At 44.7% G+C, this 20,140-nt stretch overlaps 1 protein-coding gene across 4 annotated transcripts in view; it reads left to right on the top strand.

Moving 5' to 3' along the window:
- The window catches only part of l3mbtl3 (L3MBTL histone methyl-lysine binding protein 3), a 230,920-nt gene that overhangs the window by 48,023 nt on the left and 162,757 nt on the right, over positions 1-20,140 (top strand). For all 4 annotated transcript variants that reach the window (XM_072499212.1, XM_072499215.1, XM_072499214.1 and 1 more), the window contains 2 exons: positions 4,077-4,233; positions 10,609-10,756. In XM_072499212.1, coding sequence (XP_072355313.1) covers positions 4,077-4,233; positions 10,609-10,756 — 305 coding nt within the window. The remainder of the gene's footprint in view (positions 1-4,076; positions 4,234-10,608; positions 10,757-20,140) is intronic.

Here is a 20,140-nt window from a genome sequence, read left to right as displayed (position 1 = left end):
CCATCCCCCAACTCGGTTAGTCAACATCAGAAATGTAACCCCCCCCCCATGAAGCTGCTGATCACCTCCTAGAGAACAATGCTCCCACCTCTCCAGCCCCATTCCCCCCACCAAACAAATGTGCGAGGCTCATTGAACCACGTCTAAACAGGTGCAATAGGCCGCAGCACCCACCCCTCCTATCACACCACCGATCCCGGTGCTAAAACCTTGCTGCTAGTGAAGTATCCCCTACTCAGGGTAAATATTAAGGATTACAGAAAAAAGAAACTCCCTAGCCCGTCCCTGTTACATATGTAAAAAATCAAAATCCAATACTGCTGCAACCCTCAAATTCATACCAGGCATCATGTATTTCCATTGCTATGACCTTAATCACTACCCCTACCCACATTGATCCCTCCCACCTAGACATTTAACGTGTATAAACCCAAAATAACAACAAATACATATAGAATGCAAGAAATCCCAAACAAACCCATCGCATAATTCAACTATAACAGTCCCCTTAGAACCCCTTTAACTGAGACCAAGAACGTTTTCTTTAACAAAGGCTTCTGCCTCCTCCGCCATATCAAAATAGTGGTCTTTCAGCCCATAAATAACCCGCAGCCTCGCTGGGTACACCACAACAAGCATCATTGCACTCTGGTATAACGCTGCCTTTGCGGTATTACCTTATTGTATCTCCGATGTCCTGATACATATAACATATAACATAGAACATTACAGCGCAGTACAGGCCCTTCGGCCCTCGATGTTGCGCCGACCTGTGAAACCACTCTAAAGCCCATTTACACTATTCCCTTATCGTCCATATGTCTATCCAATGACCATTTGAATACCCTTAGTGTTGGCGAGTCCGCTACTGTTGCAGGCAGGGCATTCCACACCCTTACTACACTCTGAGTAAAGAATCTACCTCTGACGTCTGTCTTATATCTATCTCCCCTCAATTTAAAGCTATGTCCCCTCGTGCTAGACATCACCATCCGAGGAAAAAGGCTCTCGCTGTCCACCCTATCCAATCCTCTGTTCATCTTGTATGCCTCAATTAAGTCACCTCTTAACCTTCTTCTCTCTAACGAAAACAGCCTCAAGTCCCTCAGCCTTTCCTCATAAGATCTTCCCTCCATACCAGGCAACATTCTGGTAAATCTCCTCTGCACCCTTTCCAATGCTTCCACATCCTTCCTATAATGCGGTGACCAGAATTGCACGCAATACTCTAAATGCGGCCGCACCAGAGTTTTGTACAGCTGCAACATGACCTCATGGCTCCGAAACTCAATCCCTCTACCAATAAAAGCTAACACACCGCACGCCTTCTTAACAACCCTCTCAACCTGAGTGGCAACTTTCAGGGATCTATGTACATGGACACCGAGATCTCTCTGCTCATCCACACTGCCAAGAATCTTACCATTAGCCCAGTTCTCTGTCTTCCTGTTATTCCTTCCAAAATGAATCACCTCACACTTTTCTGCATTAAACTCCATTTGCCACCTCTCAGCCCAGTGCTGCAGCTTATCTATGTCCCTCTGTAACTTGTAACATTCTTCCGCACTGTCCACAACGCCACCGACTTTAGTGTCATCTGCAAATTTACTCACCCATCCTTCTACGCCCTCCTCCAGGTCATTTAAAAAAATGACAAACCGCAGTGGCCCCAAAACAGATCCTTGTGGTACACCACTAGTAACTGGACTCCAGTTTGAACACTTCCCATCAACCACCACCCTTTGTCTTCTTCCAGCTAGCCAATTTCTGATCCAAACTGCTAAATCTCCCTGAATCCCATGCTTCCGTATTTTCTGCAGTAGCCTACCGTGGGGAACCTTATCAAATGCTTTACTGAAATCCATATACACCACATCAACTGCTTTACCCTCATCCACCTGTTTGGTCACCTTCTTAAAGAACTCAATAAGGTTTGTGAGGCACGACCTACCCTTCACGAAACCGTGTTGACTATGTCTAATCAAATTATTCCTTTCCAGATGATTATACACCCTATCTCTTATAAACCTTTCCAAGATTTTGCCCACAACAGAAGTAAGGCTCACTGGTCTATAGTTACCGGGGTTGTCTCTACTCCCCTTCCTGAACAAGGGGACAACATTTGCTATCCTCCAGTCTTCTGGCACTATTCCTGTTGACAAAGATGACTTAAAATCAAAGCCAAAGGCTCAGCAATCTCCTCCCTAGCTTTCCAAAGAATCCTAGGATAAATCCCATCGGGCCCAGGGGACGTATCTATTTTCACCCTTTCCAGAATTGTTAACACCTCCTCCTTATGAACCTCAAGCCCTTCTAGTCTAGTAGCCTGAATCTCAGTATTCTCCTCGATAATATTGTCTTTTTCCTGTGTGAATACTGACGAAAAATATTCATTCAGCACCTCTCCTATCTCCTCGGACTCCAAGCACAACTTCACACTACTGTCCTTGACTGGCCCTACTCTTACCCTAGTCATTCTTTTATTCCTGACATATCTATAGAAAGCTTTAGGGTTATCCTTGATCCTACCTGCCTAAGACTTCTCATGTCCCCTTCTGGCTCTTCTTAGCTCTCTCTTTAGGTCCTTCCTAGCTAAGTTGTAACTCTCGAGCACCCTTACTGAACCTTCATGTCTCATCTTTACATAAGCCTCCTCCTTCCTCTTGACAAGGTTTTGACTGCCTTAGTAAACCACGGTTCCCTTGCTCGACCACTTCCTCCCTGCCTGACAGGTACATACTTATCAAGGACACGCAGTAGCTGTTCCTTGAACAAGCTCCACATTTCCATTGTGCCCATCCCCTGCAGTTTTCCTCTCCATCCGATGCATCCTAAGTCTTGCCTTATCGCATCATACTTGCCTTTCCCCCATATATAACTCTTGCCCTGCGGTATATACCTATCCCTTTCCATCACTAAAGTAAACGTACATCCGTGTAGTGCTCGGATAGAGTCTCAATTCTCTTTGGCACACTTCAGGATCTTCTCTTTCGCTTAGAAACTGTGGAACCTTACAACCAGTGCTCGTGGTGGCTTGTTCACCTGGGGCTTCTGCCAGAGAGGACTTTGGGCCCTATCGAAATCTGGAAGGGATATCTAACATCCATCCGGATAAAAGCAAATTACTGCGAGTGCTGGATCCTGAAACCAAAGAGAAAATGCTGGAAAATCTCAGCAGGTCTGGCAGCTTTGACAAAGGGTCATCTGGACTGGAAACGTTAGCACTTTTCTCTCCCTACAGCTACCCCACAATTCTGAGGTTTTATCTCCTGGACCTGTTCTCTGGGTCATCCACTTTCACCCTCAGGATGTTCTTGGCTCTCTCCCCCACCACCGAGATGTCAGCCTCTAACGAGGCGATCCGATCTCTGTGCCTCAATAAAATTTCTTCCACTCCCTTCAACACGTATCCGTGCTCCTTCACTGCCTCCGAGGTTTTCTCCACCTTCTTTTGAATCGAACCAAACGCTTCCTCAATCAACTTTTGAGGTTTCTATCATCACCTGCTCTTGTTTCTTGAAATGCTTCCTGAATTGCTTCTCAAACTCTGAGGTCAGTAGCTCTTGTCAGTATACATGCTGTAATAGGATCTGTTGCACCCGCTGGAGTTGCATCTGCCATCTCCCCTCCTGATGAGCCCTGTGGACCCCCCCCAATCCGTCGAAGGATTTCCACTGGCTTCTGATGCAGAACAAGGCCAGCAGCACGGGTTCAATTCCCGTACCAGCTGAGAATTCTGAATTCTCCCTCTGTGTACCTGAACAGGTGCTGGAATGTGGCAACTAGGGGATTTTCACAGTAACTTCATTGCAGTGTTAATGTAAGCCTACTTGTGACAATAAAGATTATTTATTTTATTATTTATTACTTGAAGCTTTCTTTCAACCAGCCTTTTTGAGGATTTTGACATTAACTGCCCTCTGAAACAGCCACACAGTTTTATTCATTTTACAAATAAATCATTTAAATGTAAATAATGTCTGTATTTAAATGCTGCAGATGTTTAATTTATAATATTTAAATCTTCTATTGTGATATTATTTTGTGTTCCTAACTTTAATAAATACTATATTTAGCTTTGTCCAGAAGTTCCATACTATCAAACACTGAGGAGCCACCCAGTATGGAGGGTATACTTTGCTGTGAAAATTGCGGTCATTATGGGACAGCTGAGGAGTTTAGTCACGGGACTAAATTTTGCAGTGAAAGGTGTATGGTGCAAACAAAAGAAAAGTAAGTGCTGAACATTTTTTGATGTGGTTTACCTGTGCAGTAATGAGGAAGCTGCTCTTCTTTAGTGATCTAGTGGGGACACAATGAGTTTTCTGAAAGACACAAGACACTCTGGTGCATCAGCACACTGATGGCTGGTGCAATTTAATGTGGAGAAGTCTGAGGTCATACATTTTTGGAGGAAAAGCGAGGTCCCTGAGTACATAATGGAAAGACAGCGGATTTATAGATTCAGAGCTTGCTAAAAGGACGGATCGTGCACCATTCTTCAAAATGAGGCTTGGGATTTGAAGGTAAGTGTTAAACTGCTTCTTTCCTTTTTAATTCCTGAGTCAGTGTGTTTCCAATGTTTCAACAAAATTTCCATTTTCACAGTTCTCCACTCGGTGAAACCAGGTCAGTCGAAGTGCCTCGAGACTTGCAGACCGCCTTAGACAGAGGTCAGATGGGCTGGATCCGGGAGGCCAGGAAAGTCAAGTGTTTCTGAATTATCAGTCATTGCGCTTGGAGAGAGGTGGCACTGCTACTGAATGCCATCTCTTAATTTCCAGTGCCTTTGAACAATGCAGAAAGAAGCTTCAATGAGCTGACAAGGTAAGACACTTGATTTGAAAGTAAGGTTGTAGCTTTCTTGGCACCAACAAACCTACTTAAAGGTGTAAGCACACCACTGACTCTTCAGACTGCAGCAGGCTTAACAGCACTTCTGTCACCTATTTGTGTAGTATGCACTCGCCATATACACACAGCAACTGCCGTGTGTGAGTATGAGTGTATGCGTGAGTGAGAGTGTGAGAGAGTGTGTGTTTAAAGCTAACCTTCTACCGCCCTGTATTCTAATCTTATGCCTTTTTCTTTCTCAGATTCAGCAAGGTGCAAACAGCCCGTCATGGAGAAGGTGAAAGAGGCGAAGCAGCTCGATACTGAGTTTGGATCTCTGTATTTCTGTAGACCACTATATTGATGTGGAGAAAGGGGAAATACTGGGTCCTACTGCTATCCCAACACCATCGTTGGTATATGCGTGCCACTACACCTCAAAATTAGTGTCACCTTTCTTAGACTCCAATGCAGAGACAGACCTTGGTGATACTCAGACAAAACCAAATGAACTCACTGGCTTTGTCTGATTGTTTGAGGTACCTGGAAGAGTCGGAAGGGAGGGCAGATGTGAACACTCTGCCTTTATGCTACCTTTGCAGAACAAAGGAATGAGTCATGGGACTCGAGCTTCATGGATTTATACAGACCTGTGTTCATGGAACATGAAAGGAACATGCTTATCAAGCATCTTGTGGAAGAGATCAGAAGGATTGGGAGAATTGTGTGAGGAGTAGATTAGAGGCCTCGTGAAGGAGGCCAGTATTATCTGGATGGGTGTCTGAATATTGTGGGTGAGTAAAGCAGGTATAGTGGATTCAGCCGTTATCTGTTGGATCCCACAGTCCTCACCTTTCTTTAACTGGCAGATTTCCAAAGGTCCAGAAATATGTCCAGCCAGGGTTAGATTTAAAATAAAAACAGCAAATGCTGGAAATAGTCGACAGGTCTGGCATCATCTGTGGAGAGAGAAAACGTAATGTTTCTGATGAATAACCTTTCAATTTGAATTTAATACAGTCGTTAAATATGAGGCATGGAGCCTCCGTTCTAATCTTTAAACTGTCAACCTGTCGTCTTGTGCGTTTGTAAGCTGCCATCTCTGACCCACCTTGGTTAAAAGCAAAAGTTTGCAGGGTTAGAGGCATGTTGAGATTGGGATTCAGGTTTTTACCTTTTAACGTTCCTCTTGACCCAAATCTGCCCATATTTGGGGATTAAAAGTTTCCCCATTTCTCTAAATGACAACAGATGTGCATGAGCTAATGTAATGAAGAGGAGCTGCAACATGACATGCAGTTGATGTCCAAGTAAGGGGCAGAAAAGGGCCAATCGTGACTTCCATTACCATGCATGTTCAGATTGCAACTTTTGTTCTTTGTAGACATATTAGAGTGCACCTTGAATCATTATTTATTGCTTCTGACTAACACAGTTATTCAAGGATTTGAGGATTTGGTGGCTGCCATCACGCTAGCCATTCAGCTGATGACAGAGGCTACAGACCACAAACCAAATGGAAATGTTGTTCGGTCCCACCCCAACCATTCTTGTAGTCTTTGAGTGAATTGATAACTCAGGTGGGACTTACTTCTACCATTTGGTAGCATGTTGTCCCTGATCCCACCAAACACACCGGAGTCAGGGATAGGGTACAAACCTGAATAGGTGGTCCTCAAGTGGCCCAGGTAAGGATGGCAGATTTCCTTCCCTAAAGGACATTAGTAAACCACATGGGCTTTTACGACAATTTACAATGGATTCATGTTCATCATTAGACTTTTAATTCCAGATATTTTATTGAGTTTAAGTTCAACCACCTGCCGTGGTGGAATTTGGACCCGGGTTCCCAGAGCATTACCCTGGATCTCTGGATTACTTGTCCAGTGATAATGTTATATTTTATATGTCACAGTAATGTTATTAAAAGCCCTGGTCTCAAATACATTTAGGCAGTATGTCTGCTAAAGCTGTGATTAAGGAGTTGTAAAAGTGATTTTAACCATTTACTTGTTTACATATAGATGGCTAATGGAATATTGTTATGTTTTGGAGGTTTCCTGGGGTTTGGATAATTTATGAGGGATTTGTTTAGTCCTAGCTACATCGGTTATGGTGCATCTTAGTAAGAGGAGACTGGGGAACGCCTTATGCTTGGATTGCAGATGATGTAATTCATGGGAGGAGCCAGATCTGTCTGTAATTTTGCAGTTTTACCATAGGATTTTAAGTTGAACGAAGTGCCTAACAAGACACAGGGATTTTAAGGTTGTTCCAGAAAGGATCTCTCTATAAGTCTGCAGAGAGAAGCAAGTAACTCTGGTTGTTAACTTTATTTATAAATGGCATCTGAGCTGTATTTGGTTGTTTAATTGGAATATACAGTGGCAGGTGTTAAAGCTTTTCATTCCCTTTTTTTAAAGAATTGTTTTAACTTAAGTGTAACGCTATTTATTGTTACTGTGGTTAATTCTGTGTTTAAATTAAAGTTTGTTTTACCATAAAAGATGCCTATTGGTAAGTTTTATTACTCCTGTGATTTAGTAGCTTTCCCTCACAGTCTTAAAATTGCAAATTATTGGGATTCTCATACAGGATCCTAACGCTTCTCCTCCCCTAAATACTTCAGTATATTTAGAGGCTTCGGCAGCTTTATAAATATTTGTTTCACCCATTTCAGGTGCTGCACGGAGTGCCCTGTTGTAGCACCATGACTTCTTCCCAGCAGTAATACACTCACACTGACACTCGCACTGAAGAACATAGATAAGACAAAGTCGATAATGCCTTGAGCCCTGCATAGCCTAACCCAATAAGACCGATCAGGACAGAGACATAAGTCCTACCCCAATCCAATTCTGGCAGAGATAGTGGCATTGATGAAAAGATCTGAGTCTTTATGTTAATAGTGAACATAGGGCGGCACGGTAGCACAGTGGTTAACACAGTTGCTTCACAGTTCCAAGTCCCAGGTTCGATTCCTGGCTTGGGTCACTGACTGTGCGGATTCTGCATGTTCTCCTCGTGTCTGCGTGGGTTTCCTCTGGATGCTCAGGTTTCCTCCCACAGTCCAAAGATGTGCAGGTTAGGTGGATTGGCCATGATAAATTACCCTGAGGTTAGGTGGGTTACTGGGTTACAGGGATGGGGTGGAGGTGTGGGCTTAAGCAGGGTGCTCTTTCCAAGAGCCGGTGCAGACTCGATGTGCCAAATGGCCTTCTACACTGTAAATTCTTTGATGCTCTATAATGCTGCAGGACTCGTTCTACAGTCAGTCGAATTTCCACACTCCAGGTCAAATATTGCTGAAGAGGCGTGGTGGTTGAGTCAACAATTTTCCCGGTTCACCAAACATGTTTCCCTTTAAGAAAGTCCCTCTCCACTTTTATATCAGAGAGGCAAGGGGCTATAGGAGATATGCTTCCAGAGGCACTCCTAAATTTTTGACCTGTTTATAATAATGAATGTCAGGCCCTCAACCCCTTGCCCCACCCATGCCTCTTCATGTTTTTTAAATCTTTATTATTGTCACAAGTAGGCTTACATTAACACTGCAGTGAAGTCACTGTGAAAAGCTCCTAGTCATCACACTCCAGCGCCTATTCGGGTTCACAGGGAGAATTCAGAATGTCCAATTCACTTGAGCACATCCTGCACAGAACATATAATATACAGTGCATAAGGAGGCCTTTCGGCCAATCAAGTCTGCACTGACCCACTTAAGCCCTCATTTCCACCCTATCTCCGTACCCCAATAGCCCCTCCTAACCTTTTTTGGTCACTAAGGGCAATTTATCATGGCCAATCCACGTCTTTGGACTGTGGGAGGAAACCGGAGCACCTGGAGGAAACTGCCGCACACTCGGGAAGAATGTGCAGACTCCGCACAGACAGTGACCCAGCGGGGAATCGAACCTGGGACCTTGGCGCTCTGAATCCGCAGTGCTAATGACTTGTGCTACCGTGCCGCCACCACCATGCCCCCCTCCCATGAATCTTCCATAGCCATTCACCCAGTGTCCACTTTGGGCAGGCATGAGGATGCCTTTGAAATTGACAAATTCTAACAAACTGATAGAACTACCATCCAATCTGGAAAAAAAACCTCCTTAAAAAAAAAACATGGGCATTATTTATCGTGCACTTTCAAGAACTGGATAACATCGAACATTAGTTGGGGGGGTGGGTGGGAGGGAGGGTTGGGGAGAGGGAGGCTGTGTGTGTTAATGGTGTCTATGGGTGATTCCTGATTCCTTTTTGTCATTTGTTTATGTGAACAATGTTTGGGGTTTGGTGGGAGGATGGAATCGTTGTTATTGATATGGGGATTGACATATTTGTTACTGATTATTGTTTACTGTTGGTGGGTGTAAATTTGGGAGAAAATGTGAAAAAGGAGAATAAAAAATATTTATTAAAAAAAAAAAAACTTCCAAAAATTATTAAATTCCATCTAATGGTCAAACATTTGGAAACACAAACATCTGTTTCACTAACTGCATCAAAAATAAAAATTGCCAATCAAGCTTTCAACTGAGATAAGTGCTTTCTCGTGTCAAGGTGTGGCGACTAGGGGCTTTTCACAGTAACTTCATTGCAGTGTTAATGTAAGCCTACTTAATGGACCCAGCTGTAATAAAAACTCATTGCAGCTGACAAGCCTATTAAAACTTTAACAAAAGTAGCTATGTTTTTTTTAAAGCTATACAAGATGTCTGTTAATTAATGCACTCCAGCAGCAGGTATTTTTTCCCCCTAATTCAAATGGCTTGGGATTAAATCACTTCGAAAGAGTTTACAAGCAGTGTTTTCTTCAGTTTTGAATGCACAATAGCATTTTTCCCCAATGGTAAATGTTCTCTGATGCATATCAACACTTGCACATAGCCGATGAATGCTTGTCTTTCCAGGGCAGAGCCCAATAATCAATTTTTTGCAGTTAAAAAAATATTGACCTAATGCATCATTTAACAATAGAAACTGAAGGAACGTGGGCTGGATTCAGCGATCCTGCGGCTTTGTCTGCAGGATCCGTCTGGTCTTACGACCAGACAGTCAGCGCTGCCCTCGCAGAGTAAAGCCCCCCCGGTTTTACCTGCGGATACAGCCGGAGAATGGCCGGGTCTGCGGCCTCTCATGCGCCCGGCGACGACCTGCGGAGGCCGCATGGTGCAACATGGTGCCGGCCGTGCGCGGACCCAGCCTGCCAAAACCTGTGCCTCTATAATCAGCCGTGCTCCCGCAGAAGCCCCCCCTGCCAGTGGAAGGCCCCCGCCCTGACTGTGGACTCAGTCTGCAGCCGCCACGTGAGGTCCCCGAACGGTGTGAGAACACAGATTCTGGCATAAATGGAGATTCTTCGGTCGGTCGCCGAACACGATGTCGGCAATCGGAGAATCCAGCCCCTGGGTGGCTGTGTGTATTTTGGGTTCCCCCTCCTTGGGACTGAGGCTCTTCTCCGCCTCCCCCCATAGTTCACGACTCTTCTGAGAGACCTCCAACCACACATTCACACCGAAGAAACCTCAGACATTTTGGGGAAGAGGAGGCGGGAGTTAGGCTGCCCACCACTGCAATGGAGTCAGCGTCGGGGCTGCCCACATCCTTATCATGTATTGTCACAAATGGCTGGGAATGGGATGGGAATCGCGGAATTAGATTTCGTCTGACATTTTGAAAGGGCTCCAGAGTCACCTGACTCACTGAAATTTTGGGCTTCCATAAGGGAGAAAGTAATTTTATTTAACATATTGACTTCTATTTATTTCACTTCAGGATATCTATTTTGAGAAAGGAACCATCAACGTGCAACAACGAAGAAGTTACAAGAGGCAATCGTAAAAAGAGGCAAAAACCAGCCTCAACTGCAAAAGGCGACATTAAAGAAAATGGAGAGATGCTGAAGGATGAAGAGGAGGATATTGTATGTATTTGTTTCTTCCTTTCTGTTTGGGAAAACATCTGTAACATTTTTGCTTATTGCACAGATTAATCAAAGCTATGTTTGAAGAATGAATGCCCTGGATTTATAAATATTTGTCAAGAGTGTTGACTCTTTAAATACCTCTTCCTCTTAGCACAGAATACAATGAGATTATCCTGGATAAACTCAGTAAAATGGAGGGGTTACGCTGGGGTGGTTAGAGATGAGTTAGAGATAGAGTATAACCAATTTTCCTCAAACCATTGAACCATTTCTAGTTACCTCTAATCCTGTAAAACATTCATCGGAACAATGTATTTAAAAACATTTTGGTGTAAATTATTACAAACCCGCTAATGAGCACAAAGCAGGTATATTGGAAATATTAAATATTGGACCGTAACCTCCTGGCTCCCCAGCGTCAGAGTTGAGGGGCACTCAAAAAATGTGCTGGAGAATCCCTCTAGGAAGATCCCAGGTAAGGATTTGTACCGCAATTATCCAGAAATGCTTCCCCTGTACAGTTGTGCTGGGAACCACCCGACAATGCGATTTAAATCGCAAACTTTGGTTGTATCTGCTGGTGTTATGCTAATAGTTACTCTGAAAGAGTTTGAAGAAACAAAACCACTTCCAACTTCAGTGCCTATTTTAAACACTCACCGGGGACTGCATGAGACACCTTCCCGTCCGACCCTGAGCTGCATAGGGGTCCGACTGATGTGCCCACCCAACTTTGGACCTCCTAGCTGACTCCCCCTGATCTCCCCGACCCAACCCCAGCCCCTTCCCAACCAGTCAAATTCCATTCAATTTTCCTCGTTTTTCAGTTACAGTTGGCCCTTTAAACCTATCTGCTTTCCTGCAGCTAGTGCAGATATAAAGAGTGTTTGGCCTCCCTGAACTCGCTGATGTTGCACTGCACTGGGACCTGAGGGGACGGACTCTTTTTCTGCAAGTCCCAAGTGGCTCCAGCCAGTGGCGGTTTGAACAGTTTCCAGAAGAGATCAGTAAGCAATAAACTCTTGTAATTCCAACGGGTCAGGACTGTACACCGCTGGGTGGAAGTTTATGGCCTATTTTGTGTTAAGAATATTAAATATACAGAATAACTGAATTCTCGTGGGAAATCGGTATGAAACAACTTGTATAAGAATCCCAATTTTACAAAACTCTGCCTGTCTGTGGTACAGTTGCGTTGGAACATTGGATGTCTGACTTTCTTTTCAATATAATGTGTTGTATTGTGCTATTGTGGGGAGTTAAAAGAGGCAATGCTGGAGGCAATCTTGCCATGATATATAACAACAAAAATTATACAACCACAAAAATTACTTCATGAAGTCACCTACAAATATCACAACTTTGTGAACCTTTGTCTCCAACTTGAGGGCAGCACGGTAGCATTGTGGATAGCACAATTGCTTCACAGCACCAGGGTCCCATGTTCGATTCCGGCTTGGGTCACTGTCTGTGCGGAGTCTACACATCCTCCCCGTGTGTGCGTGGGTTTCCTCCGGGTGCTCCGGTTTCCTTCCACAGTCCATGTGCAGGTTAGGTGGATTGGCCATGATAAATTGCCCTTAGTGTCCAAAATTGCCCTTAGTGTTGGGTGGGGTTACTGGGTTATGGGGATCGGGTGGAGGTGTTGACCTTGGGTAGGGTGCTCTTTCCAAGAACCGGTGCAGACTTGATGGGCCGAATGGCCTCCTTCTGCAATGTAAATTCTATGATAATCTATGATAATTGTTGTGTTCTGACCAAGTGTGGAGGGGGTCAGTGGCTTCACTCTTTACCCTCTCCTCTTTTTGACCATCTCAGGTGTTTTTTTTTCCTGGAAAGGATGTACTTTCCAACTCAGTGAGTTCTATGGACAGCGCGGTGGCACAGTGGTTAGCACTGTTGCCTCATAATGCCAGAGACCCAGGTTAGATTCCAGCCTTGGGTAACTGTCTTTATGGAGTTCGCACATTCTCGTGTCTGCGGGTGTTTCCTCCGGGGGCTCCGGTTTCCACCCACAGTCCAAAGATGTGCCGGTTAAGTCGATTGGCCATGCTAAACTTCCCCTTCGTGTCCAAAGATGTAGAGGTTAGGTCGGGTTACAGGGATAGGGCAGGGGGTTGGACCTAGGTAGGATGCTCTTGCGGAGGGTCAGTGTGGACTCAAAGGACTGAATGGCTGCCTCCTACACTATAGGGATTCTATGGAATCTTAACTGTTTGCACACTGTGATTATGAAAAAAAACAGTAGGACATGTTTTCTTGAGTTTAACGAAGAAAAACATCAGCTTTATTAGACTTAAACCAATCTAAGTAAAATAATAAAATATGCACTGACTTCCGCATGCATGCAGACACTCCGATACAAAGACAGAATACAAAGTGCGGAAGGATAGTTCGGCCAAATTAGAGCCATTTTAAAATATAAAAAGTAAAAGAGCATAATGACCTGTAGTTTTGGTGACTTGACTTCAGGCTGAATTGATAGTCTTGATGCTTCCGTTTAAAGATGCCGGGGTTAGTTGTTCTTCGGGAGATGGGTGGCGCTGGATTGGTTTCTTTTAACAAATCTCTGTCTGCAGTAGGACGTGCCTGGGTGGTCACAGTCATCAAATGAGGCTCAACACCCACCTGGTGGGTTAATGAAAAAAAGGAGGAGGACTTGGGTCTTCTATGCTGCCCTCAGCTCTGCTGAGAAAACATATTTAAAATATACAAAGATTGACTTTTCATGTGACCGCCTTCCTTCAACTGCCAGGGAGATTAAAGAAAGAATACACTGTCAGTGTTTTCCAAATGTCTCATGGTTAGCTCATGTCTGGGAACTAATTTAGCAAGGGTTCCATTGTCCAAGCAATTAGTCTTAACCTGTCTCCAACAGTTGACTACCTCAGATGATTGCCATCGATACCTTATTAATGAGAGTGGAGATGAGTTCTTCACATTCCCCTGAAGTCATTGTCTTTGTGTTTTGTAGATTGAACAATAGTAATTCAAATTGGAGTTAACCATCTTGGGCTTTGAGTTCAAGTCATTTCCATCTCTATCAAAATGTCTGTTTTTTAAACGTTCAGTTCAGGTTTACAGCTGGTGGATTAAAAATCATTATTTGGCATCGTGCACATCTGACACTTGCCTTTGTAATATGATGTATGAAGGCTGTAAAGACCTTGTCTATTTTAGTTGGTTTAGCACAGTGGGCTAAACAGTTGGCTTGTAATGCAGAACGATGCCAGCATCGTGGGTTCAATTCCCGTACCAGCCTCCCCGAACAGGTGCCGGAATGTGGCTTTTCACAGTAACTTCATTGAAGCCTACTTGTGACAATAAGCAATTATTTCGCTGTGGTTGAAGTTGCCAGTCAACTTTACTGTTTTTGGAACTAAGCACTAATCTACTCAGTCAGCTGCTGCCTTAATGACTGAGGCAGTCACATTCTCCTCCGCTCCAGAATTCAGTTGTTTCATCATGCTTGGTTTTGGGCTGTCATGAAGTCTGGAGCCAAGAGGTCCAGACCGAACCCAAGCGGATATTGGTGAGCAGTTTATTGGTTGAGTAAGTGCAACTTGACAGCTCTATTAACAATTCATTCTGTCACTTTGCTGATAACCGAGAGTAATGTGATAGTATCAAATATGGAGATTTCTGGAAATACCAACCAGGTAACAAAGTTAACGTTTCAGGTCAGTGTCCTTTCATCAGAACTGGGAAATTTAGAAATGTCATAGGTTCTAAGCAAGTGAAAACAGAACAAAAGGGAAACTCATGTTAGGGTAAAAAGGAGGAGAGATTAAATGACAAAAGAGTTGGTAATTCAGGGCCAGAGGTTATGGCAATTGAACAACTCAAGACACAAATGAAGAGCTAAAGATGTCTGGGGGAGGTGTGAATGCAGGTTGATGAATAGCTCCCATGTAAAATCAGAAACCAGGAAAAACAAGAGTAAAACTGAAACCTGCAAGTAAAAAGCAACAAAATAGGGTAAAAATGGCGGTCTAAAATAGTTGAATTCATTGAGCCCAGAATGCAATAAAGCAGTGTTTTTCAAACTTTTTTTCGAGCCACCTTGTTTACAGCATGGCCGACTATCGTGACCCACGCCACATTCACAAAAGATTCTCAATAATTATTATTTTTTAAGTCACACTCATTGTTGGCACCTCTGTACTTTTAAATGTAAATTTGTAAATTGAGCTGCTGTTTCATCTTAAAGGTCTGCTCCACCCTGACACATTGCTAAAGGGTGTAACCCAGGATTTTTTGATTATTTTACATCTTCACACCCATTGTTAACATTTGGAAAATTGCACGCAAGCACTGGAAAGATTGACAGGCTGAGTATTGCACAGTTTTAACAACGTCATGTTCACGCATTCAAAACCTAACATGACCTCGGATAGGAAATTAAACTCAAAACTTCAACTTCAGAAACAGGAGCCCTAACTGTTGAAAGGAAAACACAGTCGGACAGAACGTCACTGGATGCCTGTCAGAACCGTTTCCCAGGTAATGATGTGACAGACTGAAAACAGGCTTAAAAAGACAATGCTGGGGACTCCTCAGCTGACCAATATGCAAAACGTAGAGACACATTCCATTCTATACACCTGCAACATTTTTCCAGCTCCTGTACACTAATGTAGTTTAGTCGCCAGCTAATGCCATCTTTAGCGAACAGTTCAAGCCCCGATAAAGGTAGATGCAAAAATCCTTGCTGATGGAGTCCATGTAGCCACACGGCAGAGATGGATGCTTGGGGACTGGGAAGAGGGGGTGGATAGCGACGGGGGGACGAGATGAAAAAAAAAGGCGTCCCAGAAGGACAATTCGACCAGACCCCATTTGGAGCATTTTGAGCAGTTTTGGGCTCCATGCCTAAGGAAGGATGTGCTTAGCCCTGCTGCCTCATGGCGCCGAGGTCCCAGGTCGATCCCAGCTCTGGGTCACTGTCCGTGTGGACTTTGTACATTCTCCCCGTGTTTGTGTGGGTTTCACCCCCACAACCCAAAGATGTGCAGGCTAGGTGGATTGGCCATGCTAAATTGCCCCTTAATTGGAAAAAATGAATTGGGTACTCTAAATTTATTTTTTTTAAAAAGGAAGGATGTGCTGGCCTTGGAAAGGGTTCCGAGGAGGTTCACAAGAATGACCCCTGGAATTAAGAGCATTTCGTATGAGGAACGGTTGAGGACTCTGGGTCTGTACTCGTTGAAGTTTAGGATAAGGGGGGTCTTATTGAGATTTACAGGATACTGCAAGGCCTGGACAGAGTGGACGTGGAGAGAATATATCCACTTTTTTCATAGAATTTACAGTGCAGAATGAGGCCATTCGGCCCGTCGAGTCTGCACCGGCTCTTGGAAAGAGCTCCCTACCCAGGGTCAACACCTCCACCCTATCCCCATAACCCAGTAACCCCACCCAACACTAAGGACAATTTTGGACACTAAGGGCAATTTAGCACGGCCATTCCACCTAACCTGCATAACTTTGGACTGTGGGAGGAAACCGGAGCACCCGGAGGAAACCCACGCACACACATGGGGAGAATGTGCAGACTCCACACAGACAGTGACCCAAGCCGGAAATCGAACCTGGGGCCCTGGAGCTGTGAAGCAATTGTGCTATCCACAATGCTACCGTGCTGCCCTTGTAAGCACTTATAAGCAAAACTAGAACCAGAGGAGACTATCTCAGACTAAAAGGACAATCCTTAAAACAGAGATGAGGAGGAATTTCTTCAGCCAGATGGTGGTGAATCTGTGGAACTCTTTGCCGCAGTAGGCTATGGAGGCCAAATCACTGGGTGTCTTTAAGACCGAGATAAATAGGTTCCTGATTAATAAGGGGATTATGGGTTACGGAGAAAAGGCAGGAGAATGGGGATGAGAAAAATATCAGTTGTGATTGAATGGCGGAGCAGACTTGATGGGCCGTGGCCTAATTCTGCTATGTTTTATGGTCTCATGGAATTGGGAGGAGTGGTCAACGGGGCTTGTAGGGCTGGAGGAGGCTCTATGTCGAGCTTAACTGAGAGAATGATAAAAGGCGCACGGAGTTTGTTAGTGACACACGGAACTCAAAAAATACTACAGATCCTGACGCTGAACGCAGTAGCAGGATATGCCACCCAAAGCGAATTTTACAGATCTCTTGACTGCAAACTGCCCAACTACACTTTGGCCCAAAGAGGCAAGGAAGTCCACGGAACTGGCTTCAACATCAGCCTCGCGCGGTCATACATGTAATGCATTGAGAATGTACCTAGAGAGAACATGGTCAGACGATATTTGCGGATCATTTTATGACCTTTTGGCGACCCATTCTACACCGTCCGGCGACCCACACACGGGTCGCGACCCCCACTTTGAAAATCACTGCTATAAAATGCCTAATTGAAAGATGAGGTGCTGTTCTTTGAGTTTATGTTGAGCTTCATTGAAACGGTGCATGAGACAGAGGGCGGAGATGTCAACATGAGAACAAGACGGAGAGTTAAAATGATAGGCAACTGGAAGCTCAGGATACCATGCAGACTGAACAGAGTTGTTCCACAAGCGGTCACCTGATTTGTGTTTGGTCTCCTCAACCTCTGTTGCTGAGGGAGCAGATTTTAGTGGATGACTGATCAAACGGGAGAAGGGAAATTGAAAGCAATGAAGGAGAAGAGCAGAAGTTCAATGAGGCATTCCTGGAAAATAAGTGGCAATCATTTAAACGTTAATTCAAAGTACTACAGATGCTGGAAACCTGATATAAAAACATGGAAATACTCAGCAGGGTAGGCGGCATCTGTGTGGAAGCAGAAACAGAGTTCATGTTTCAAGTCAAAGGCTTTTATCAGAAATGAAAAAGCTAGAAATATAATGGGGTTTAAACAAATGAAAGGGGGAGGGTGGGTAGAAGATGAAAAGAGAGGGAACTACAGACCAGTGAGTCTCACATCAGTGGTCGGCAAACTATTGGAGAAAATTTTGAAGGAGAGAATCTATCTCTACTTGGAGAGGTAAGGTTGATCAGGAATAGTCAGCCTGGCTTTGTCAGAGGGAGGCCATGCCTAACAAATTAGATTGAATGTTTTGAGGTGACCAGGTGTGTAGATGAGGGTAGTGCAGTTGATGTAGTTTACATGGTTTTCAGCAAAACCATTAATAAGGTCCGCAAATACACATGGGATACAGGGTAATTTGATGAGGTGGATTCAAAATTGGCTTAGCTGTACGAGACAGAGTGATGATTGACAGCTGCTTTAGTGACTGGAAACCAGTGTCCAGTGGCATACCACAGGGTCCCCTATTATTCATCATATAGGTAAATTGATCCAGCCAAGTGGGAATGCACTGTGGTTATATTTCAAGATTTGTGATCCTATTGTTTCACCAAGTTTTATGTTAAGGGATTGTGTTATAAAACCAAGTGAATTCATATTGGCAAAAGAAGAATAAAAAGGTTGACGAAAAAGCATGCGTTGAAGCCAGGCAATCCAGTTGGTGACCTGTCACAACTCTGGTCTAATTCAAACTGAAACAGCATGAATCTATTGTCTTGACTGAGGTCCATTAGCCAAGATGTTGGCAGAAAATACACACCTGGAGGAGACATTACCTGAGAGATAATCTAAGACTATCCAACGGAATTTGAGAAACAGCGCATGAAAAATATGGGAGAAATGGTTTGGGACAGCTGCTTGGAAGATACAGATCTGTACGCTGTTGTGGAACCCCTTGGAAGATATCATGGCAGGTATTGTGGCCTAGATTTTTGCTCCCAAAATGGGTGTGCACAGTTGCCGCACCCATCTTTGGTTGGGGGGTGGGGGAGGGGTGGGGAGTGCCTTGAATGGCAGGATGTTCATTCTGGGAGCATGGGGATTGCCTGTAGGGGTGAAATTGAACCAGGTCCACCACCCCAGCTGCAAATTGGAGGTGGCCATGTACTGCTCAGTACTGAGCTGGGCTGGTTAAAAGGCCAATTTTGATTCTTTGAAACATTTATCCCAGTTATTTTGTTAAGTATTAGGTTCTCTTGGCCTCACTCTTCACCTCCTCGCCTCGTGCCTGTACATGTGAACTCATCTACCATCTACCATAGCCTCTTAACCCCTCTGCAAACTCATGACCGCCACCTTTTAAACAAATTCTTTCATGGGATGTGGGTGTCGCTGGCTGGGCCAGCATTTATTGCCCATCCCGCATTGCTTTTAAGGGGACAGCTAAGTGTCAACCAACCACATTGTGGGTCTGGAGTCACGTGTAGGCCAGATCAAGTAAGGATGGCAGATTTCCTACCCTAAAGGACAGTTTTGAACCAGATGTTTAATTAATGACAATCGTTTCATGGTGATCGTTAGATTTTGATTTCAGATGTTTTATTGAATTTAAATTCCACCATCTGTCATGGTGGTATATGTACCCGAGTCCCTGGAGCATTACCCTGGGTCTATGGATTACTGGTCCAGTGACAATACCACTACACTGTCATCCTTTGCCCTTCCTGCCCTTACACCTTCTATGATAACTCATCCAGTTTCCACCAGAGACAAATCTCAGGAGCCAAGCTTAGATGAAATAGAATAAAGTTCTAAATGTCTATTAGACTCTCTACATAAACACTTGCATTCATGAAAACCCCTTTAACACATTTATATCATCTCAAATAATATTAACATTCATAAACCCATATCAAAGATTTTAATAGCATTGTTGAATTGTCAATTAAACTATGATCCTACAGTCCTCAATGCAACGATAATAGGTTGTGAAAAGCAGTCAAGTAGTAATAATGCTACAATGATAACACATGGGATTATGTCAACAAACCGCTATTGAAACTGCAAGCACATTCCTTTTCAGGGGCGGGATTCTCCGCAATCGGCGCGATGTCCGCCGACCGGTGCCGAAAACGGTGCAAATCAGTCCGGCATCGCGCCGCCCCAAAGGTGCGGAATTCTCCGCATCTTGAGGGGCCGAGCCCTCACCTTGAGGGGCTAGGCCCGCGCCGGACTGATTTCCGCCCCGCCAGCTGGCGGGAAAGGCCTTTGGTACCCCGCCAGCTGGCGCGGAAATGACTTTGCCGTGCGGCGCATGCGCGGGAGCATCAGCGGCCGCTCACGGCATCCCCGCGCATGCGCAGTGGAGGGGGTCTCTTCCGCCTCCGCCATAGTGGAGACCAAGGCAAAGGCGGAAGGAAAAGAGTGCCCCCATGGCACAGGCCCGCCCGCGGATCGGTGGGCCCTGATCGCGGGCCAGGCCACCGTGAGGGCACCCCCCGGGGCCAGATCGCCCCGCGCACTCCCCAGGACCCCGCCCACGCCGCCTTGTCCCGCCGGTAAGAGAGGTGGTTTGATTCTCGCCGGCGGGACAGGCATTTCAGCAGCAAGACTTC

The sequence above is a fragment of the Scyliorhinus torazame genome, chromosome 4 (genome assembly GCF_047496885.1).
Source record: "Scyliorhinus torazame isolate Kashiwa2021f chromosome 4, sScyTor2.1, whole genome shotgun sequence".
Classification (NCBI taxonomy): Eukaryota; Metazoa; Chordata; class Chondrichthyes; order Carcharhiniformes; family Scyliorhinidae; genus Scyliorhinus; species Scyliorhinus torazame.
The sequence above is the reverse complement of the archived record's forward strand: the minus strand, read 5'-3'. Positions and strand labels throughout refer to the sequence as shown.